This window comes from Dromiciops gliroides, chromosome 4, assembly GCF_019393635.1.
Source record: "Dromiciops gliroides isolate mDroGli1 chromosome 4, mDroGli1.pri, whole genome shotgun sequence".
NCBI classification, from domain to species: Eukaryota; Metazoa; Chordata; class Mammalia; order Microbiotheria; family Microbiotheriidae; genus Dromiciops; species Dromiciops gliroides.
The window spans coordinates 493,935,082-493,959,562 of NC_057864.1; the positions used below are offsets into that span (position 1 = coordinate 493,935,082).

Genomic DNA, 24,481 nt, shown 5'->3' on the forward strand with positions numbered 1-24,481 from the left:
TGTACACTCCTGAGTGCATAAGACACCCCACACAATACATGAAGATCATTTCAGAGGGGAAGGCACATATACACAAAATCAACAACCTAAATTTAATCTCTCGGCTATTTTTTTCTTCCTCAATGACATCAACTTTTCTTCAAAGAGATCTGACTCACAACTCATAATGGGAAAACTCAGAGGGTCAAATTTGCCCATTGTGCAGACTGACATACAGTCGGATAGCCAATGCCAAGTACAGATGACACTTAGTCAATTGATCTGCCTCATGAAAAAGAGCAGAAAAGGAAGGCTTGATTGGAGCAGTTAAATGGCTCAATGGCTGGCATTCTGGGCTCAGCATCAGGAAGATCTGAGTTAAAACTCTTGCTTCAGACACTAGCCTATGTTACCCTTGGGCAAGTCACCTGACCTCAGTTTCCCTAGGAGGCAACTAGGTGGCTCAGTAGATAGAGTGCTGAGCCTGGAGTTAGGAAGACCTGAGTTCAATCCAGCCTCAGACACTTGCCAGCCATGTGTCCACTGGGCAAGTCACTTCAGCTTGCCTTAAATCCACTGGAAAGGAAATGGCAAAGCACTCCAGCATCTTTGCCAAGGAAAAACACCATTGACAGGATGGTCCATGAGGCCACAGAAAGTCAGACCTGAATGAGCATCTGAACAACAACAACAGCAACTGAGGCTTGATCATGAAGAGTAGCCAAAGCAGGATCAGCAGGGAGTTCAGGGTTTCAACTTTCCCAACAGATGTACTAGAGGAAAAGCAAATCACTGGTGATGAGAACTAAATCAGGTCCCTAGATGGCTCCCAGTGAAGCTTCCTCTCTAATGGGAACTTGGGAGAGCTTTTCTCCATTGAGCAATTCAGACCTTCCCCATTCAGCCTTTCTCTGGGTCTTCGGTGGCCCAAGGCTACAAAGAAGCTTGGTAGAGTGAAAAGAGCATTGCCTTTGGCATTAGTCAGAAGACCTGAGTTCAAATCCTCCCTTAGTAACATATTACTCATGACCTTTGGCAAATTACTTAGTTTCCCTAGGCCTAAGTCTTCTTATCTTTATTTTTTTTTTGTTTTGTTTTTTTGCAGGGCAATGAGGGTTAAGTGACTTGCCCAGGGTCACACAGCTAGTAAGTGTCAAGTGTCTGAGGCTGGATTTGAACTCAGGTACTTCTGAATCCAGGGCCGGCACTTTACCACTGCACCATCTAGCTGCCTCCTCTTCTTATCTTTAAATGAAGAGGTAAAGTCGATGGCCTCCAAGGTTCCTTCCAGCTCTAGAACCTATGACCCTAAGACAAGTCCTATTCCCCAGTTTGTGTCCTTACCCATCCAGGAGTCCTGAGTATCCCATCAACTGATAGCAACAGTACATCCTATGTGCACTTTCCAGGCTTCAGCCTGGGCTTCCTCTTCCCCACTGGCAGGGTAGAACCTGATTCTCTAGACTCTTCTTACTGCTCTTCATGAGTTCTCCTCCTCATGGCCATGATCTCCACTGGGGTTGGGATAAAACCCAGAAATAAGACCCTTAAACCTCATGGGGTTCTGCATGTTGGTGGAGAGATCAAGGCACAAACACTATGTGGACCTTTAGGCTGTTAGGGAGCAAGGGGTTAGAGGCCAGAAAGACCTCATAATGGGAAAGGTCCCCTAGGACCAACTGTCTATTTATTGTTGGGTTTTGTAAAGTGCAGATTGAGGGAGAGAGCCTTCTCCAGTCCCCCCACCTGCTGTGATGTTTACCTGGGTTCTGTCAGAGATCCTCAAGAACCTCTAATCTCATGCACAGGGGATCTCTGGTGGTCCTGAGGTGCCTGGAGGCCCATGAGGTCATCATCCCCTTCTAGAACTGAAAGCAAGGATAGCGATGAATAGGCTGTAAGGCAAGATAAGCCTGTAGTTAGTATAGAATGGCTTGTTCTGTGTGAAAAGGGTAGCTATGTTGGCTTGGGAAGGTGGCTTCTCCTTTCTGAGCCTCAGTTCCCTCATGTGTAAAATGCAGGTTGTTCTCAATGATCACAGCATCATAGACGTGGAGAATTTGAACTGACAGGCAGCTTAAGGACCATCAAGTTACAGGGTCTTTATTTTACAGGTAAGATTCGTGGACCAAATAACATCACTATGTTAGAGTCAAGTTACAGTGTGTCTGACATTCGATGATCAGACCAATTCAAGCTTGGAATACTCTACCCACAGTCAGGCACAAATAGTCCAAATGAACATTTGGGTTGGAGTCTCTAAATTTGTGAATCTCACATTTCTTTTGAGCTACTTCAATTCTGCTTTGCTCATAGAGCACAACACCTTCTCTGATGAGGGCACACTATTCAGGGTGGTCCTGTACCACATCTCCCATGTCATGTGGTCAATTTCAAAATTCTTTTTTTGTGGGGCAATGAGGGTTAAGTGACTTGCCCAGGGTTACACAGCTAGCAAGTGTCATGTCTGAGGCTGGATTTTAACTCATATCTTCCTGAATCCAGTGCCCATGCTTCATTCACTGTGCCACCTAACTGCACCCCTCCAATTTTGTAATTCTTAAGAGAGACATTCAGACTGTTCTACATAAAATAGTCTTTTAGGCAAGTATATGTTTGGCATTCAATTGATGTGGTCAGCCCATCAGCATTGCACTGTTTGTGGTAGAGTTTGAATGCTTGGCAGTTTAGCTCAAAAGAGGACCTCAGTATCTGGTATTTTATGCTGCCAGGTGATCTTTAGAATCTTCCTACGATGATTCAAGGTGAAAGAGATTCATTTTCCTGGCATGGCACTGGTACACTGTCCAGGTTTCACAAGTATGCTACAATGAGATCAGCACAATGGCTCTGTAGACCTTTAGTTTGGTAGTCAGTCTAATACCTCTTCACTCTCACACTTTCCCTCAGAGCCTCCCAAATACTGAGCTAGCTCTGGCGATGCATGCATCGGCTTCATTATCAATGTGTACATGTCTGGGATGTATACGGCCAAGATAGTGAACTTATTCACAGTATCCAAAACTTCTCCATTTGTTTTATTTGATGGTTCCACATATAGATGGTGTGCTACTGGCTGATGGATCACCTGTGTTTTCTTGGTATTTATTGTTAGGCTAAATTATCCCAAGCAGTAGAGAACTAAGCCATACTTTGTTACATCTCAGCTTCAGAGGCTTCATTGAATGCAGAGTCATCTGCAAACAAAAAATCATGCACCAACACTCCCTCCACTTTAGTCTTGGCTTGTCTCCTTCTCAAGATGAAGAATTTCCCATCAGTTCAGTAGCTGACCTTGATGCTGTGTTCAGCCTCATTGAATGTTTTTGACAACATGGCTGAAAACATCATGTTTAAAAGCATGGTAGGGGGCAGCTAGGTTGTGCACTGGATAAAACACCAGACCTGGATTCAGGAGGGCCTGAGTTCAAATCCAGCCTCAGACACTTGCCGCTTACTAGCTGTGTGACCATGGGCAAGTCACTTAATCCTCATTGCCCTGCCCCTCCCCCCAAAAAAGCATGGTAGCAAGCAAACAGCCCTGTTTCACTCCTTGGTGATTGGAAAGGAATGAGAGCATTGTCCATTATCCAGAACCCGGGCAAGCATGCTGTCATGAAATTGACGTACAATCCTGATGAACTTCTCTGGGCAACCAAATTTTGACCTAATTTTCCATAAGCCCTCATGGCTGACAGTATCAAAGGCCTTGGTCAGGTACACAGACATCTCTTCTACTCTTTGCATTCCTTGTGGAGTGGTTGGGCAGCAGCACCATATCAACTATTCTTTGGCTCTTTCTGAAGCCACACTGGCTCTCAGCTAGATAACCATCTTCTAGGTGAAGAAGCAGCCTATTAAGGAAGACTCTGGCAAGAATCTTGTCAGCAGTGACTAAGAGAGAGCTCCCACTGCAATTGTCATAGGGACAATCTATTTCCTTTACCTTTAGAGAGATGGACACTGAAGTGTCTTTGAACTCCTGGGGAGAACCTACTCTTGCAATATAAGTTAAAAAATTTCAGTCAACTTTTGTAATGAGCAATGAAACCTTGTAAATCTCTTCTGGAATAGAATTAGCACCAGGTGCTTTGCCACAGGAGAGAAGCCTAATGGCCTTCTTCAATTGGAAATTTATCTAGAGGGCAACTGACTTCAACCCAAGGGAAATGGTCAGTGGCTTCAGCACTGATTGAAAACATTAAGGAAGGGTTCAGGCCCATCTCTCCAGGATCATGTCCTTATCACTAATCAGTGTGGTTCCATCAGCCCGAGTACCTCAGATGCACCATATGTCTTTGGCCCACAAATATCCTTCAGGACATCATAAAAGATTTAAATTGTTACTATCAGCATAAAACTGGATTTCATCTGCCTCCTTACTGAGCCAAGAATACTGCATCTCTCTAAGCTTCATTTGTACATAAGTAACATTTGTTACTTTTTAAAATAAACATTTTTATTTAAAGTAAAAAAAATTAGGTGGGATGTACTTTACTTTTAATGGAGTTAAATGCTGCCTTCTTAGAGATGTGCAAACTATCCTGCTAGGAAACTCTGTGAAGTTCTTGTTTTTCATTTAGCAGTTTCTGAATTTCCTCATAATTTTCATCTAACCAGTCTTAATGTTTGCAAGTATTCTGACCCAGATGAGCAAGTGCAGTGTTGTACACCAAATCTCTGGAAGCTGCCCACTCTTTTTCTGCTCCAATGTTGTCATCTTTGTGTTGCCTCAACTTTTCCTCCAAGTTAGCAACAAACTGTTTCCTCTCAGAGAAATGCTCTAATAAATCTTCTGGCTGTCATTTTGCCTTGGAGCCATGACTTTTGTTGACTGCAAATGTTTAGCTTAGAAAGTATGTCTATGATCAGTCTAGTACTCTGCACCACACATTGCCTTCCTCACTCTCCTGTCTATCTCTTCTTACAATCACATTGTCTATTGAATGCCATTGTTTGCGTGCAAGGGTAGCATCCATGAAGTGTTTTTTTTTAATTAATAAAGTATTTTATTTTTTTTCCATTACATGTAAAGATAGTTCTCAACCTTTGTTTATACAAGCTTTACAATTTCAGATTTTTCTCCCTCCCTCCCCTCCCTTCCCCCCTCCCCTAAACAGCAGGTAATCTGATATAGGAATATATATATATATATATATATATATTATATCTATATATATATATATCAATACACACATAATATATACCACACACAACACATATTATATATACACATAACATTAATCCTATTTCTGCATTAGTCATGTTATAAGAGAAAAAAATCAGAGCAATGATGGAAACCTCAAAATAGAAAAAAAAACAACAGCATCAAACAAAAGAAATAGTATGGTTCATTTAGCATCTATACTCCGCAGTTCTTTTTTTTTTTCCTGGATTTGGAGATCCTCTTCCATCACGAGTTCCCTGGAACTCTCTGTGCCATTGCATTGGTGAGAAGAATATAGTCCATCACAGTAGATCAAACACTCAATGTTGATGTTACTGTGTACAATGTTCTTCTAGTTCTGCTCATCTCACTCATCATCAGCCCACGCAAGACCCTCCAGGTTTCTCTGAACTCCTCCTGCTCATCGTTTCTTATAGCACAATAGTATTCCATTGTATTCATATACCACAACTTGTCCAGCCATTCCCCAATTGATGGGCACCCACTCAACTTCCATTCTTTGCTACCACGTAAAGAGCAGCTATAAATATTTTTGTACATGTGGGTCCCTTTCCCCCTTCCATGATCTCTTTGGGAAAAAGACCCAAAAGTGGTATTGCTGGGTCAAAGGGTATGCACAGCTTTATTGCCCTTTGGGCATAATTCCAAATTGCTCTCCAGAATGGTTGGATCAGTTCACAGCTCCACCAACAATGCATTAGTGTTCCAATTTTCCCACAGCTTCTCCAACATTTATTATTTTCCTTTTTTGTCATTTTAGCCAATCTGATAGGTGTCAGGTGGTACCTCAGAGTTGTTTTAATTTGCATCTCTCTAATCATAGAGATTTAGAGCATTTTTTCATATGGGAATAGATAGCTTTGGTTTCTTCATCAGAAAACTGCCTGTTCATATCCTTTGACCATTTCTCAATTGGGGAATGACTTGGGTTCTTATAAGTTTGAGTTAGTTCCCTATATATTTTAGAGATGAGGCCTTTATCAGAAGTACTGGCCTCAAAATTGTTTCCCAGCTTTCTGCCTCCCTTCTAATTTTGGATGCATTGCTTCTGATTTGTACAAAATTTTTTAATTAAATGTCATCAAAATCATCCATTTTGCATTTTATAATATACTCTATCTCTTGTTTGGTCAAAAACTGTTTTCCTTTCCAAAGATCTGATAGGTACACTATTCCTTTCTCTCCTAATTTACCTATGGTATCACCTCTTATGGTCTAAATCATGTATTCATTTTGACCTTATTTAGTATAAGGTGTAAGATGTTGGTCTGTGCCTAATTTCTGCCATACTATCTTCCAGTTTTCCCAGCAGTTTTTGTCAATACTGAGTTCCTATCCAGAAGCTGGAGTCTTTGGGTTTATCAAACACTACATTACTAGTGTCATTTACTACTGCATTTCCTGAGCCTAGCTATTCCATTGATCTACCACTCTATTTTATAGCCAAGTACCAGATAGTTTTGATGACTGCCGCTTTATAGTAAAGCTCCAGGTTTGGTACCGCTAACCCACCTTCCTGTGAATTTTTTTTCATTATTTCCCTGATATTCTTGATTTTTTGTTTTTCCAGATGAATTTTGTTATTATTCTTTCTAGCTCTATAAAATAATTTTTAGGTAGTCTGATTGGTATGGCACTGAATAAGTAAATTAATTTAGGCAGTATTGTCCATTTTTACTATATTAGCTCTGCCTATCCATGAGCAATTGATATTCTTTCCAATATTTAGATCTGATTTGATTTGTGTGAAGAGTGTTTGGTAGTTGTGTTCTATTAGAGTGCCTGGGTTTGTCTTGGCAAGTAGACTCCCAAGTATTTTATATTATCTACTGTTACCTTAATTGGAATTTCTCTTTCTATCTCTTGCTGCTGGACTTTGTTGGTCATGTATAGAAATGCTGATGATTTATGTGGAATATATTTTATATCCTGCTACTTTGCTAAAGTCGTTAATTGTTTCAAGCTAATTTTTGAGTTGATTCTTGAGGATTCCTTAAGTATACCATCATATCATCTGCAAAGAGTGATAGTTTTGTTTCCCTCCTTGCCTATTCTAATTCCTTTAATTCCTTTCTCTTCTCTGATTGCTAAAGCTAACATTCTAGTACAATATTAAATAATAGGGGTGATATTGGACATCCCTGTTTCACCCCTGATCTTATTGGGGAGGCCTCTAATTTATCTCATTGCATATAATACTTGCTGATGGCTTTAGGTAGATACTGTTTATTATTTTAAGGAAAGCTCCCCCTATTCCTAACTCTCCAGTGTTTTTATTAGGAATAGTGTTGTATTTTGTCTAAAGCTTTCTCTGCATCTAGTGAGATAATCATTTGATTTTGGTTGGTTTTCTATATTGATGTGGTTGATTAGTTCATAGTTCTTCCTAATGTTGAACCAGCCCCTGCATTCTGGTATAAACCCCCCTCGTCATAGTGTATTATCCTGGTGATCACTTGCTGTAATCTCCTTGCTAATATCTTATTTAAGATTTTAGCATCAATATTCATTGGGGAAATTGGTCTATAATTTTTCTTTCTCTGTTTTTGCTTTGCCTGGTTTTGGTATCACCACCATATTTGTGTCATAAATGAATTTGGTTAGAATTACTTCTTTCACCTATTTTTCCAAATAATTTGTACAATATTGGAATTAATTGTTCTTTAAGTGTTTGGTAAAAATCACCCATAAACCCATCTGCCCTGGGGATTTTTTCTTAGGGAGTTCATTAATGGCTTGTTCAATTTCTTTTTCTAATATGGGTTTATTTAAGGATTTTATTTCTTCTTCCGTTAACCTGGGCAGTTTGTATTTTTTGTAAATATTCATCCATTTCATTTAGATTGTCAAATTTATTGGCAACCGTTGGGCAAAATAATTCCTAATTATTGATTTTAATTTCCACTTCATTGGTGGTAACATCCGCTTTTTCATTTTTGATACTGGTAATTTGGTTTTCTTCTTTCTTTTTTTTTAATCAATTAAACCAATATATTTATCTATTTTATTGGTTTTTTCATAAAACCAGCTCTTAGTTTTATTGATTAATTCTATAGGTTTTTTTTTCAATCCTTATTAATTTCTCCTTTGATTTTCAGGATCTCTAATTCAGTATCTAATTGGGGATTTCTAATTTGTTCTTTTTCTAGCTTTTTTAAGTTGCATGCCCAATTCATTAATCTCCTCTTTCTCTTTTTATTCATGTAAGCATTTAGAGCTATAAATTTTCCCCTAAACACTGCTTTGGCCGCATCCCATAGATTTTGGTATGTTGTCTCATTATTGTCATTTTCCTTGGATATAGTTATTGATTGTTTCTATGATTTCTTGTTTGGCCCATTCATTCCTTTAGAATGAAATTATTAGTTTCCAATTGATTTTCATTCTACTTTTCCCTGGCTCTTTCTTACATGTAATTTTTATTGCATCTGATCTGAAAAAGGATGCATTTACTATTTCCTGCCTTTCTACATTTAACTATGATGTTTTTGTGCCTAATACATGGTCAATTTTTGAAAATGTGCCATGTACTGCTGAGAAAAAGGTATATTCCTTTATATCCACATTCAATTTTCTCCCAGACATCTATCATGTCTAACTTTTCTAGTAATCGATTCACCTCTTTCACTTCTTTCTTATTTATTTTTTGGCTAGATTTATCTAATTCTGAGAGGGGAGATTCAGATCCCCCACTAGTATAGTATTACTGTCTATTCCTCTTGTAACTCATTTAATCTTCCTTAAGAACTGGATATTATACCACTGGTGCATACATATTCAATATTGATATTACTTCAGTATCTATAGTAACCTTTAAGCAAGATGTAATCCTTCCTTATCTCTTTTAATGAGATCTACTTTTTGCCTGCACTTTGTCTGAGATAAGGAATTGCTACCCCCCTGCTTTTATTTACTTTAGATGAGGCATAATATATTCTGCTCCAGCCTTTTACCTTTCCTCTGTGTGTATCTCTCTGCTTCAATGTGTTTCTGGTAAACAGCATATTGTAGGGTTCTGGTTTTTAATCCACTCTGCAATTCGCTTCCGTTTTATAGCAGAGTTCATCCCATCTCATTCACAGTTGTTATATACGTACTGTCTATTCCCCCTACCATTCTATTTACCCCCTTTAGTACTTTCCCTTCTTTCACCCTATTCCTCCTCACCGACGTTTACTACTTCTTACCCCTGCCTCCCCCCCATCTGCCCTCCCTTTTTGTCACCCCCCTCTCTTTTCTTTACCCCTTTTTTCCTTGCTTTTGTCCTCCCTTCTATCAGTCCCCCCCTTTCCCTTCCCCTTTTGCTTCCCTAAATAGTTGAGTTAAGTTTCTTTATCCAATGAACGTATATGTTATTCCCTCTTTGAATCAAATCTAATGAGAATAGGGTTGAAACAATGTTCACCCCCTCCTTTCTTTCCTCTATTGTAATAGGGTTTTTTTCCTCTGCATTTGATATAATTCATCCCCTTCCACCTCCCCTTTCCTCTCCTCCCCTTTCCTCTCCTCCCATAGACTCCATTTTTAACCCCTTAATTTTTTTGTATCATCACATCAAAGACAATTTATATTTAACCCTCTGTGTAAAAGTCCTTCTCTTTGCCCAAATACATTTACAATTCTTAAGAGTTATGAGTATTATCTTCCCATGCAGGGATATAAAACAGTTTAACCTAATAGGGTAACCTTTTTTTCCCCTCTGTTTACCTTTTTAACTTCTCTTGAGTCTTATATGTTGAGATCAGATTTTCTATTCAGTTCTGGTCTTTTCACCAGGAAAGATTGAAAGTCCCCAATGTCATTAAATGTCCATCTTTTCCCCCTGAAAGAAAATGCACATTTTTGCTGGGTAATAGATTCTCGGCTGCAATCCAAGCTCCCTTTGCCTTCTGGAATATCATATTCCAAGCCTTGCGGTCCTTTAATGTTGAAGCTGCCAGGTCCTGAGCAATCCTGACTGTGGCTCCATGATATTTAAATTGCTTCTTTCTGCCTGCTTGGAGTATTTTCTCCTTCACCTGATATTCTGGAATTGGCTACAATATTCCTTGGAGTTTTTCCTTTTGGGGTCTCTTTCAGGAGGGTGATCGGTGGATTCTTTCAATGATGATTTTATCCTCTGATTCTATGATATCAGGGCAGTTCTCCTTAATAATTTCCTGGAATATGGTGTCTAGATTCTTTTCTGATCATGGCTTTTGGGCAGTCCAATGATTCTCAAATTGTCTCTCCTCGATCTGTTTTCCAGATCAGTTGTCTTTCCAATGAGGTATTTCACATTTTCTTCTATTTTTTCATTCTATTGATTTTTGCTTGACTGATTCCTGGTGTCTCATGGATTCCTTATCTTCCACCTGTCCAATTTTAATTTTTTAAAGCATTGTTTTCTTCAGTAAGATTATGCACCTTTTTTCCATTTGGCCAGTGAATTTTTTTAAGGCACTGTTGTTCTTCAAAGAGATTATGCACCTTATTTTTCCATTTGGCCAACTGAAATTTTTTAAGGCATGTTTTTCATTCAGTGAAATTATGCACTTTCTTTTCCATTATGGCCAGTCAATCTTTGTGCTTCCTTTTCCAAGCTGCTGATTCTTTTTTAATAGTTTTCTTGTTTTGCTTTCATTTCTCTCCCCATTTTTTCTTCTACCTCTCTCAATTGATTTTTAAAATTCTTTTTGAGCTAGCTCCTCCAGGAAGGCTTTTTGTTCCTGAGACCAATTCACCTTCCCTCGTGAGGCAATTTGAGGGTATTGTCCTCATCTCAATTTGCGTTGGCTTCTTCCCTATTGATACAGAAGCTCTCAATGGAGAGGGCTCTTTTTTGCTTCTTACTCATTATTGCAGCTTATTTATTTATTTTTTAAGTTGAGGTCTACTCTCAGGGCACCAGAGTCCCTGTTTTGGGCTTCTTGTGCAGGGGTATAGGTGCTGTGTGACTGGGCTTTTTACTCTGAGGCCTTTATGGTGTGTGGAGATCCCCACCCTGCACTTCCTGTCTGGGTGCGCTCGGCCAGCCAGGCACCTGCTCCTGGCATCCGTTCCCACCTGACCCGTTCGTGGCCCTCCCGGCTGGTGCAGGTAGGTTTTTCCACTGTCCTTCTTGGCCACCAGATTTTTGAACCAGGTTCCAGGGGCCTCAGTTGTTCAGCTGTGGCCCGCAGCTCCTGCTGACTTGCCCCGACCCCCTCGGCGCTGGGTTGCTGCCCTGCGCTGGGCCTCCCTTTTTGCCCGAGTCGAGACGACCTTTTCCCTGAAGTCTTCTAAATTATCTCTGGTTGGGAGGACTGTGTCTCTCTGTCCCTTTGCAGGTTCTGTAGTTTCAGAATCTGTCCAGGAGGCTTGATTTAATGTTCTTTTTGAGGGAACAAAGGAGAGCTCAGGCAGTTTGCTGCTTCCTCTCCGCCATCTTGGCTCCGCCTCCCATCCATGAAGTTTTATAGCATTTAGGTAAAGGGAAGACAGTGTTGGTGATCAGAAGGTCATGAGATGAACAAGTCTTCAGTAGTAAGTAATCACTGCTGTTGCTCTTTCTGTGGTCTGTTCCTCCCAAGGACACCCTGAAATGTCTGGTAGTCTAAGCCTCCCCTGAGCATTGAGTCACCCAGAAACATAAGTTTGGCCTCCTTTTGGCACAGGGATGAGAGGGTCTCACGGTCTTTTATACAAGTTTTCTTTGACCTCATAGAGGGTTTGTCAAGGGGGGAGCAAAGGCACTGATGATGGTGGCATGGCATTTTCCTGCAAGTGGCAATCACATTGTCATGGGCCTGTCATTCACTCCTTTTGGTAGGCATACAAGTTTGGTGACTAGATTAGTTTTGATTTCAAAACCTACACCAGATTCACAGCATTCCCCTTTCACTGTGGCCACTCCAGAAAAGTGAGTATCCAGCTCTGACTTCTGTACACTGGCCTTAATTCTCCAGCCTTATCTCATTCAGGGCTGCTATTTGGACCCAATACCTGAGGTCTTTCATGACAAGAACTGTTCTCTTTCAGGTCTACTGGATTTTATGTTGTCTATAAGTGGTCACACATTCGATGCACCAATGATGAGTAGAATCATCTTTGCAGAACTTTTTGTATTTTTTTTTGCTTTTTTTGCAGAACAATGAGGGTTAAGTGACTTGCCCAGGGTTACACAGCTAGTAAGTGTCAACTATCTGAGACTGGATTTGAAATCAGGTGCTCCTGAATCCAGGGCCAGTGCTTTATCCACTGCACCACCTAGCTGCCCCCAGTTTTTCTATTTTTGCGTGTGTTTCAACTGTGTGGTATGATCCTCATGTTCCATGGTAAACAGGCCAGGGCTGGGTAAGCAGATAATTTTTAGGGCACCTTTTCTAGCCCCTTCCTCACACCAGGAGGTGAGCAGTGTGGTCCTTAACAGGCTACTCGGACACCCAGGGGACTGTCGAATCCCACTGCTCCTTCCGGTGAGATGACCCTATGTCCTGGGCTGCTCGAGTGCAGGGTTGTGACTAGTGTATCTTCACCTTTATAATCTGTCTGTTACAACAGGATTTTGAGATAGGTAAAAATGGTAAAATGGTATGGGTGAAGTCTTTCAACTTGAGCACAAATTGGATTTAAGTGAGGCAGAGTTTCACAGAGTCATCAGCCACACTTTCTCTTCCAGAGTCATCACAATCCAGTGCCATGACAGAACCAAGACAACTGGTGATGGCTCCAGATGCAGTAATGACTTTGACGTCTTCTATGTCTAACTGAGCTCTAAGCGCTCCACAAAGCCTACTTCAACTGCCTTCATGGCTGTTGGAACAACTTGTTCTCATCCACCCATTCCACCAGGGGAAGACTTCATACACTTGGAGTAGACACCCCCTAACTCACCAATGAGTTTGAGACCCCTTGGTTACCCTCAACTTGGTTTAACAGGCTGGCCAAAGTGATTTACTGGGGTATGGCCACTGCATATGCTACAGTGGCTTGGAGCCACATGTGAGAGTCAGGTGAATCAAGTAGACACCAAAGGTAGAAAGCATTCCTGAAAAGAGCTCAGTGCCCTTCATGCCAGAGGTACTACTCTTTCCTGAGGACACTCTGTACTCTGACATTTCTTTTAATGATTAATCTCATAAGGTTAATCATGTATGTGAAAGTTCACTTTCTTCCAATTACCTTTTTCTCATCAAGTTATTGATTCCATGATGGGATAAAGACAAGGCACAGGATATTAAAATTGCCAAGTTGTAACAGGGAACAGAGCAGAGTTTGAAGGAGAGAAGACTTAGGTCATATGACCATGTCATCATCTCTTTATGATAGGTAAGCAGGGATGATCTGACAAACACTGGAGATTTTGGTAGAGCAGGGGACATAGTTCTGAGAAAGGATAGGGGGAATCCTGTACCTGGCATCAGAGAGCTCAAAAGACCTTGGGGTCTTTTAATAATAAAACTCAGAGAGAAAGCTAAACAGGAAGCTAAAGAAGAAGGCTGAGGATAAGAGCTGAGCAGAAAATGGAAGAGAGAAACCCAAGGAAGAAGAGGGGACACCATTGGCCAGTGTGGCAGAAAAGTCATCAGACAGGAACAGAAAGCACATCATAAGAGAGGAAGGAAGAAGTCCTTGTTAGGAGGAAATTCAATCTGCTGCAGACCACTCAGTAATGGGAAATGGGCAGATAAGGTAGCAGAAGAAAGTTGATAATGTGAGTGGGCAGCCAAGTTCCTGGGCAAGTACTTTCCTTTCACTTGGCGTCAGTTCTCTCCCCTGTAAAATAATGGAATTGGATGAGATTATTTCTAAATCCCCTTCCACACTGACATTTGGGAGGCTGTGTTCCTGACATATACGGCTCATCAATATAGTTTATTTCTGAGTAATTCTTGGTGCAGAGAAGGACAGATCAATGGAGAGATATATTGACATTTCTTTTAATGATTAATCTAAGGAAAGCAATCATATGTGTAAAGAACCAAAGGTTCAGTCTCTCTTCCAATCACCTTTTGCCTCCTTAAATTGACTGCTTCCATGACGAGATAAAGATAAAGCTCAGGGTATGAAAACTCCCAAGTTGTGACAAGGAACAGAGTAGAGTTCATACAGCCTGCTCTTTCTTAGGGAGCCTGGACTTTGCAGAGATGGCCACAGGCCTCCAACCTTGGCCCTGGGCTTTGGTGAGGCTGGCTCTCTGTGCTGCCTGCCTGGGCTTTGTCCAAGGGGGCAAGCTGCTGGTGGTCCCCACGGATGGCAGCCACTGGCTCAGCATGCATAAAGTGGTTCAGGAGCTCAGCCTGAGAGGCCATGAGAGTGTTGTCCTGTCACCAGAGCTATCTGTGCGCATCAAGGAAGCGCCATTTTACACTCTGAAGACCTTTCCAGTCAATTTCAGCAAGGACCTCTTTGAAGAGTTGACAGAGTCTGAATTCCAACTGACTTTTGACCCTCAACCTTTAATCAAGAGATTTTTTAACACGGTTGCACTCTTTAAGAGAATGAATGCCATGTATTTTAGATTTTGTGCAGACTTAGTGTATAACAAGGAACTGCTGAAGTCCCTGGAAGAAGCCCACTATGATGCCATTTTAACCGATCCCATTTTTCCCTGTGGAGCCCTTGTGGCACAGTATCTGTCCATTCCAGCTGTTTACTTCTTGAGAGGACTCCCATGTCATTTAGATGCTGAAAGCACTCAGTGCCCAGATCCATCTTCCTATATCCCCAGATTGGCTACAGACAACACAGACAAGATGACATTCCTACAGCGGGTAAAGAACATTCTATACCCTTTGCTTCATAGTGTGGTGTGCCATATGATGTATTCACCTTTTGCAAGCCTGGCCTCAGAACTCCTTCAGAGAGATGTGAGCATAGTAGATGTTTTCAAGCATGGATCGGTCTGGCTTATGAGGACAGACTTTGTGATGGATTTCCCTAAACCTATCATGCCAAACATGGTCTTCATTGGGGGCATCAACTGTGCCAGTGCCAAGCAGCTTTCTCAGGTTGGTATGTGATCCATTAGCCAACATCGCAGGTGCCACCCAGTGGCGTAAATTTGAGCATGTTGTTTCTAAGAGAAAATCTGGTTACATTTTTCATTAATCCCCAACTATTTGGTTACCCAGGTTGTGATGAGAAGATTGACTTGTAAGTTTTGTGACACTTTCTGTAGGAACATCACAAATGCTTTGTTGGAGGATATTGAATGAGAAGAGGATAGAGGCCTTAGCCCATGGAGTCATTAGGAGGCAAGATCAGGTGATGAGGGCCATGACCAGGTTGAAGGCTCTGTGAGTGGAGAAGATATGACAGATGGTATAAACAGTTGCAGAAGAGTCAGAACCCAACCCAAAGTTGTGAATCCAGGTGACTCAAGGCAGCGGTAGCAGGGCATGAGCAGAAATGGAAGGGCTTGGGTGAAGAGGAGTGGGAAGTTGGGGAAAATCTTCTGATTTGTGCTTCAATTGTGATGCTAATTCAATTCAGTAAATACTTCTGGAGAAATGATTTAAGACAGAGAGGCAGTGTGGCATAGATAATAGTGAGCTGGCCTCAGGGTCCAGAAGATGAGCATTCCAGTATTCTGAATGAATGAATTATAAATCAGGACACGTTTCTGAGCAAGAAGGGAGAAATGTTCATATGAGCAGACATGAAGGGTACATATGACCACATCATCTTCTCTTTGTGATACAACAACAGGCATGACTGGACACACACTGTAGACTTTGGTAGAATAAAGGACAAAGAGTTCTGAGAAATGAGAGGTGAATCCCTTCCCTTAGGACTTTACAGCTGAACATCAGAGAGTTCAAGAGATCTTCAGTCTCTCAAGAATGAAACTCAGTGAAATGAGCAGAACCAGGAGAACATTGTACACTGTATCAACAACATTCTGTGTTGATCAACTCTGATAGATTTGACTCTTCTCAGCAATACAATGGTCCAAGATAGTTCCAAAGGACTCATGATGGAAAATGCTCTCCAAATCCAGAAAAAAAGAACTGTGGGATCTAGATGCAGATTGAACCATACTATTTATACTTTTTTGTTTTTCTTTTTTGATGTTTTTCCCTTTTGTTTGGATTCTTCTTTCACAGCATGACTAATGCAGATTAAATATGTTTAATGTGATTGTACATACATAACCTGCCTTGGGGAGGGGATGGAGGAAGAAAAATTTGAAACTAGAAATGTGATAAAAACAAATGTTGAAAACTATCTCTACATGTAACTAGAAAATAATAAAATACTTTTATGATAAAAATGAAACTCAGACAGAAAGTCAAAGAGGAAGCTAGAGAGGAAGGAGGAGGAGAAGAGTAGAGGAGAAGATGGGAGAGAGAAACCCAAGGAAGAAGGAGGAGATACCAGTGGCCAATAGAGCAGAAAAGCCAAGTCAGATGGGAACAGAAACCACATCATAAGGAAGGAAGGAAGAAGTCAGCAGAAAGGAAATTCAGTGTGGTGCAGACCACTGATTAATGGAAAGGGGTAGAAGAAAATTGGCAATGAGAGTGGGCAGCAAGTCCTGGGCAGATCCTTTCCTTTCCCTTGGTCTCAGTTTTCTCTTTCGTAAAATGGGGGGATTGCTTGAGATGCTTTCTAAATCCCCTTGGACCTCAAAATTGGGGAGGCTGTGATCCTTATGTATAAGTGTTGTCAGTCCAGTTGGTTCTGAGGGTATTTTTGATTAGAGATCAGTGGAAAGGGAGAGACTGGCATTTTTTTTTAATTCAGCCAGTGTTTATTAAACCCCTATTTTTTCATTTACTTTTTTATTTTGGTTAAACATTTTTATTTCTATTTTTCTATTGCAATCTCTATCCCTTCTTCCCTCTCTCCTTCCCAAGGCAGCAAGGAATCTGATATAGGTTATACATATATGAACATACAAAATATCATTATATTTGTTGCTTAATGAAAGAATGTGAAAAACAGCAGGATTCAGTCTGTTCCATCAATATCAGTTAATTTTGTGGAGGTGGATAGCATGTTTCATCAATATCCTTTTGGGATTGTCTTGGATTATTGTATTGTTGAGAATAGTCAAGTCATTCACAGTTCTTCATCGAACAATATTGCTGTCTCTCTGTACAGTGTTCTCTTGGTTCTGCTCATTTCCCAATACATCACTTCATACATCTCTTTCCAAGCTTTTTTGAAGTCATCTGGTCTGTTATTTCTTACTGCATAGGAATATTCCATTACCATCATAGACCACAGCTTGTTTAGCCATTCCCCAATGGATGGGAAATCTTTTTGATTTCCAATTTTTAGCCACCACAAAAAAAAAAATGCTGCTAGAAATATTTTTGTACAAATAGGTCTTTTTCTCTTTTTAGAGATGTCTTTGGGATATAAACCAAGTAGGGGTATTGCTGGATCAAAGGGTATGCACAATTCTATAGCCCTTTGGGCATAGTTCCAAATTGCTCTCCAGAATGGTTGCATCTTTTCACAACCCCATCAAGAGTGGATTAGCATGGGGCAGCCAGGTGGTGAAGTGGATAAAGCACAGGCCCTGGATTCAAGAGGACCTGAGTTCAAATCTGGTCTCAGAAACTTGACACTTACTAGCTGTGTGACTCTGGGCAAGTCACTTAACCCTCACTGCCCCACAAAAATAAAAGAAATTTTTTAAAAAGAGTGGATTAGCACCCCAGTTTTCCCACAATCCCTCCAACAACCAATATTTTCTATTCTTGTTATACTTGCCAATCTAATAGGTGTAAGGTGATATCTCAGAGTTGTTTTAATTTGCATTTCTCTGATCAATAATGATCTAGAGCATTTTTTCATATGATTATTGATAACTTTGATTTCTTTGTCTGAAAACTGCCTTTTCAAATCCTTTGACTGTTTATCAATTGAGGAATGACTTTTTTTTTTTGGTGAGGCAATTGGGGTTAAGTGACTCACCCAGGGTCACACAACTAGTAAGTGTCAATGTTCTGAGGCCGAATTTGAACTCAGGTACTCCTCACTCCAGGGCCGGTGCTCTATCCACTGCACAACCTAGCTGCCCCTATGACTTGTATTTTTAAAAATTAAATGCAGTTCCTTTTTTATTCTTCTTTTTAAAAATTTGCTGTTTATTTATTGATCTATCTACTCATTTTTTAATTTATTTGCAGAGCAATGAGGGTTAAGTGACTTGCCCAGGGTCACACAGCTAGTAAGTGTCAAGTGCCTGAGGCCGGATTTATACTTAGGTCCTCCTGAATCCAAGCTCAGTGCTTTATCCACTGTACCACCTAGCTGCCCCCAATCCCATTTTATTTTTTAATAATATTTCCTTTCCCCCCAATTCCATGTAAAGACAATTTTAACATTTGGGTTTTTTTTGTTTTGGATTCCAAATTCTATCCCTCCCTTCATGACCTGACCCTCCTTGGGATGGTAAACAATCTGATATAGGTTATGCATGTGCAATCATGTAAAATATTTCTCCATTAGTCATTTTGTGCAAGAAAACTCAGAAAGAAAGAAGGAAGGAAGGAAGAAAATATGATGCTTCAGTCTCTATTCAGACACCATAAGTTTTTCCTCTGGAGGTGGATAGCATTTTTCATCATAAATCCTTTGGGATTTATCTTGGATCATTGTATTGCTGAGAAGAGCAAAGTCATGCATCGTTCTTCATTGTACAATATCTTTATTACTGTATACGGCATTCTCCTAGTTCTGCTCATTTCACCCTTTATCAGCAAATCTGATTACATTTCAATGGATCTCCTATTAGTAGATGGCCCAAGGTGGACCCAGAGGCTTTCTTTTTAATCTTTGTGATATTTCTTGAATCAGACAGACCTGTAGAGATGGACTGGGGAGGCATAAATGTGGAATCATTTTTTTTTTCTGGCAAACCTTTCCTTGTAGTGATTTCTTTGTGTCCTCCTTGACTCTAGTTCCCCAATCTTTAGTGTCATTAGAAATCAGGAGACCCACATTCTCATCTTCCTTCTGCCGTGAACAGAAAGAACCAAGAAGGACTTGACTTCTCATGGGTTTGTTTTCCTTCTTAGTTAAAGAAAGGAGATGTATGACATGCACCTGGGCTTCTTAAATGATTCTTTAGGTCTCTGTGCATTAGGCTCATTGGCTTATAGATTTAAGGGACTTCACAGACCATTGGGTCCAAACCCATATTTTACAAATTATGAGAGGCAACCTAGTTTGGTGCATAAAATATTTGATTTGCAGTCGTGAAAATTTCCCTTCCCTTGACCTCATTTTTCTCTTCTGTAAAATGTGGGGATTGGATGAAATGACTTTTAAATCCCCTCGCACTTTGAAATTTGGGATGCTGGGTTCCTGACATACAAGTGTTGTCAAGACAGTTTTTCTTCCAGTATATTATTGGTACAGAGGAGGAGAGATCAGTGGAGAGGGAGAGAGTTAATTGACATTTCTTTTAATGATTAATTTAAGGAAATCAATCATATATGTGAAGAACTAAATGTTGTCTTTTTCCAATTACTTTTTGCCTCCTTAAATTGATTGCTTCCATGATGAGATAAAGATAAGGTACACGCTATTAAAACTGACAGGTTGTGACAGGGAACAGAGCAGTTTTTAGGGATCCTGGACTTTGCAGAGATGGCCACAGGGCTCCAACCTTGGCAGTGGGCTCTGGTGAGACTGGCTTTCTGTGCTGCCTGCCTGGGCTTTGTCGAAGGAGGGAAGCTGCTAGTGATCCCCGTGGATGGCAGCCACTGGCTCAGCATGCGTGAAGTGGTTCAGGACCTCAGTCAGAGAGGCCATGAGAGTGTTGTCCTGGCACCAGAGCTGTCCATACACATCAGGGAAGGACCACTCTACACTCTGAAGACCTTTCCAGTCAGTTTCAGCAAGGACCTTTTCCGGGAGATGACACACAATAATTTCCAACTGATGTTTGACCCAGAACCTTTCCTGAAGAGATTTTTTGATATTATTACAACCTTGAAACTAGTCACTGACATGTATTTTAGCTTTTGTGCAGACTTGGTCCATAACAAGAACCTGCTGAAGTCCCTGGAAGAAGCCCACTATGATGCCATTTTAACTGATCCTGCTATCCCCTGTGGAGCCCTTGTGGCACAGTATCTGTCCATTCCAGCTGTTTATTTCTTGAGAGGACTCCCATGTCATTTAGATGCTGAAGGCACTCAGTGCCCAAATCCATCTTCCTATATCCCCAGATTGGCTACAGACAACACAGACAAGATGACATTCCTACAGCGGGTAAAGAACATTCTATACCCATTGCCCCATAGTGTGGTGTGCCATATGATGTATTCACCTTTTGCAAACCTGGCCTCAGAACTCCTTCAGAGAGACATGAGTATAGTGGACATTCTAAGGCATGGATCGGTGTGGCTTATGAGGACAGACTTTGTGATGGATTTCCCTAAACCTATCATGCCAAACATGGTCTTCATTGGGGGCATCAACTGTGCCAGTAGCAAGCAGCTCTCCCAGGTTGGTATGTGATCCATTAGCCAACATTGCAGAGGCCACCCAGCGGCTTAATTTGAGCATGTTGTTTCTATGAGAAAATCTGGTTACCTTTTTCATTAGTCCCCAAACATTTGGTGACTCAGGCTGTGATAAGAAGAAGATTGACTTGTAAGTTTTGTGACAGTTTTTGAATGAGGCAGAACTGCAGAGTCAGATTGAGGCAGAAGGAGTTATCTGAGGGGTTTTGCTTGCAAATGCTGTTTACTGTGATTTCTTTGTGTTCCCATAGCCTCTAGCTTCCTTCAGGTCCTTGGGAATCAGGAGACCTGGTTTTGTGCATAAAATATTGGACTTGAAATCATGAAGATTTCCCTTTCCTTAGCCTCAGTTTTCTCTTCCTTAAAATGGGGGATTGAGGGAGATGCCTCAATTCCCCCCACACTTCAAGATTTTGGAGTCTGTGTTCTTGATGTACAAGTGTTGTCAATATAGTTTTTCTCTGAGTATATTCTTGGTGCAGAGAAGGACAGATCAATGGAGAGGGAGAGAGAGATATTGACATTTCTTTTAATGATTAATCTAAGGAAAGCAATCATATGTGTAAAGAACCAAAGGTTCAGTTTCTCTTCCAATCACCTTTGCCTCCTTAAATTGACTGCTTCCATGACGAGATAAAGATAAAGCTCAGGGTATGAAAACTCCCAAGTTGTGACAAGGAACAGAGTAGAGTTCATACAGCCTGCTCTTTCTTAGGGAGCCTGGACTTTGCAGAGATGGCCACAGGCCTCCAACCTTGGCCCTGGGCTTTGGTGAGGCTGGCTCTCTGTGCTGCCTGCCTGGGCTTTGTCCAAGGGGGCAAGCTGCTGGTGGTCCCCATGGATGGCAGCCACTGGCTCAGCATGCATAAAGTGGTTCAGGAGCTCAGCCTGAGAGGCCATGAGAGTGTTGTCCTGTCACCAGAGCTATCTGTGCGCATCAAGGAAGCGCCATTTTACACTCTGAAGACCTTTCCAGTCAATTTCAGCAAGGACCTCTTTGAAGAGTTGACAGAGTCTGAATTCCAACTGACTTTTGACCCTCAACCTTTAATCAAGAGATTTTTTAACACGGTTGCACTCTTTAAGAGAATGAATGCCATGTATTTTAGATTTTGTGCAGACTTAGTGTATAACAAGGAACTGCTGAAGTCCCTGGAAGAAGCCCACTATGATGCCATTTTAACCGATCCCATTTTTCCCTGTGGAGCCCTTGTGGCACAGTATCTGTCCATTCCAGCTGTTTACTTCTTGAGAGGACTCCCATGTCGTGTAGATGCTGAAAGCACTCAGTGCCCAGATCCATCTTCCTATATCCCCAGATTGGCTACAGACAACACAGACAAGATGACATTCCTACAGCGGGTAAAGAACATTCTATACCCTTTGCTTCATAGTGTGGTGTGCCATATGATGTATTCACCTTTTGCAAGCCTGGCCTCAGAACTCCTTCAGAGAGATGTGAGCATAGTAGATGTTTTCAAGCATGGATCGGTCTGGCTTATGAGGACAGACTTTGTGATGGATTTCCCTAAACCTATCATGCCAAACATGGTCTTCATTGGGGGCATCAACTGTGCCAGTGCCAAGCAGCTTTCTCAGGTTGGTATGTGATCCATTAGCCAACATCGCAGGTGCCACCCAGTGGCGTAAATTTGAGCATGTTGTTTCTAAGAGAAAATCTGGTTACATTTTTCATTAATCCCCAACTATTTGGTTACCCAGGTTGTGATGAGAAGATTGACTTGTAAGTTTTGTGACACTTTCTGTAGGAACATCACAAATGCTTTGTTGGAGGATATTGAATGAGAAGAGGATAGAGGCCTTAGCCCATGGAGTCATTAGGAGGCAAGATCAGGTGATGAGGGCCATGACCAGGTTGGAGGCTCTGTGAGTGGAGAAGATATGACAGATGGTATAAACATAGACTCAATAAGGCGTGGGAAGTGACTGGATACTGGAGTTGCAGAAGAGTCAGAACCCAACCCAAAGTTGTGAATCCAGGTGACTAAAGGCGGCGGTAGCAGGGCATGAGCAGAAATGGAAGGGCTTGGGTGAAGAGGAGTGGGAAGTTGGGGAAAATCTTCTGATTTGTGCTTCAATTGTGATGCTAATTCAATTCAGTAAATACTTCTGGAGAAATGATTTAAGACAGAGAGGCAGTGTGGCATAGATAATAGTGAGCTGGCCTCAGGGTCCAGAAGATGAGCATTCCAGTATTCTGAATGAATGAATTATAAATCAGGACACGTTTCTGAGCAAGAAGGGAGAAATGTTCATATGAGCAGACATGAAGGGTACATATGACCACATCATCTTCTCTTTGTGATACAACAACAGGCATGACTGGACACACACTGTAGACTTTGGTAGAATAAAGGACAAAGAGTTCTGAGAAATGAGAGGTGAATCCCTTCCCTTAGGACTTTACAGCTGAACATCAGAGAGTTCAAGAGACCTTCAGTCTCTCAAGAATGAAACTCAGTGAAATGAGCAGAACCAGGAGAACATTGTACACTGTATCAACAACATTCTGTGTTGATCAACTCTGATAGATTTGACTCTTCTCAGCAATACAATGGTCCAAGATAGTTCCAAAGGACTCATGATGGAAAATGCTCTCCAAATCCAGAAAAAAAAGAACTGTGGGATCTAGATGCAGATTGAACCATACTATTTATACTTTTTTGTTTTTCTTTTTTGATGTTTTTCCCTTTTGTTTGGATTCTTCTTTCACAGCATGACTAATGCAGATTAAATATGTTTAATGTGATTGTACATACATAACCTGCCTTGGGGAGGGGATGGAGGAAGAAAAATTTGAAACTAGAAATGTGATAAAAACAAATGTTGAAAACTATCTCTACATGTAACTAGAAAATAATAAAATACTTTTATGATAAAAATGAAACTCAGACAGAAAGTCAAAGAGGAAGCTAGAGAGGAAGGAGGAGGAGAAGAGTAGAGGAGAAGATGGGAGAGAGAAACCCAAGGAAGAAGGAGGAGATACCAGTGGCCAATAGAGCAGAAAAGCCAAGTCAGATGGGAACAGAAACCACATCATAAGGAAGGAAGGAAGAAGTCAGCAGAAAGGAAATTCAGTGTGGTGCAGACCACTGATTAATGGAAAGGGATAGAAGAAAATTGGCAATGAGAGTGGGCAGCAAGTCCTGGGCAGATCCTTTCCTTTCCCTTGGTCTCAGTTTTCTCTTTCGTAAAATGGGGGGATTGCTTGAGATGCTTTCTAAATCCCCTTGGACCTCAAAATTGGGGAGGCTGTGATCCTTATGTATAAGTGTTGTCAGTCCAGTTGGTTCTGAGGGTATTTTTGATTAGAGATCAGTGGAAAGGGAGAGACTGACATTTTTTTTTAATTCAGCCAGTATTTATTAAACCCCTATTTTTCATTTACTTTTTTATTTTGGTTAAACATTTTTATTTCTATTTTTCTATTGCAATCTCTATCCCTCCTTCCCTCCCTCCTTCCCAAGGCAGCAAGCAATCTGATATAGGTTATGCATGTATGAACATGCAAAACATCATTATATTTTTCACTTAATGAAAGAATGTGTAAAACATCATGCTTCAGTCTGTTCCATCAATATCAGTTAATTTTGTGGAGGTGGATAGCATGTTTCATCAATAGTCCTTTGGGATTGTCTTGGATTATTGTATTGTTGAGAATAGTCAAGTCATTCACAGTTCTTCATCGAACAATATTGCTGTCTCTCTGTACAGTGTTCTCTTGGTTCTGCTCATTTCCCAATACATCACTTCCTACATCTCTTTACAAGCTTTTTTGAAGTCATCTGGTCTGTCATTTCTTACTGCATAGGAATATTCCATTACCATCATAGACCACAGC

General features: G+C 40.9%; 2 protein-coding genes across 7 annotated transcripts in view; both read left to right on the plus strand.

Annotated features, from left to right (window-relative positions):
• The window catches only part of LOC122753494 (UDP-glucuronosyltransferase 1A7-like), a 140,911-nt gene that overhangs the window by 89,726 nt on the left and 26,704 nt on the right, over nt 1-24,481 (plus strand). For 2 of the 5 annotated variants that reach the window (XM_044000883.1, XM_044000884.1), the window contains exon 1: nt 21,262-22,218. The exons of 1 other annotated variant lie outside the window; for it this stretch is intronic. In XM_044000883.1, coding sequence (XP_043856818.1) covers nt 21,355-22,218 — 864 coding nt within the window. In that variant the 5' untranslated portion in view covers nt 21,262-21,354. Of the gene's footprint in view, nt 1-19,682; nt 20,603-21,261; nt 22,219-24,481 lie in introns of those variants that run through there. 2 more of the 5 variants (XM_044000881.1, XM_044000886.1) reach the window with 2 other exon arrangements.
• Nucleotides 13,453-16,089, plus strand: LOC122753499 (UDP-glucuronosyltransferase 1A3-like). 2 transcript variants are annotated; one of them, XM_044000891.1, is made up of 2 exons: nt 13,453-15,138; nt 15,309-16,089. In XM_044000891.1, the coding sequence occupies exons 1-2, from the start codon at nt 14,275-14,277 to the stop codon at nt 15,339-15,341; spliced, it is 897 nt and encodes a 298-aa protein (XP_043856826.1). In that variant the 5' UTR covers nt 13,453-14,274; the 3' UTR covers nt 15,342-16,089. The 2 variants fall into 2 exon arrangements, with proteins under 2 accessions (XP_043856826.1, XP_043856827.1); XM_044000892.1 differs by having other exon boundaries at nt 13,455-15,138; nt 15,839-16,089.

Excerpts from the sequence above, each read along its gene's own strand:
- LOC122753499 (XM_044000891.1), top strand. The coding sequence starts at position 14,275 with ATGGCCACAGGCCTCCAACCTTGGCCCTGGGCTTTGGTGAGGCTGGCT. Across the intron at positions 15,139-15,308 it reads GTGCCAAGCAGCTTTCTCAG|GAACATCACAAATGCTTTGT; the intron begins GTTGGTATGTGA and ends CACTTTCTGTAG.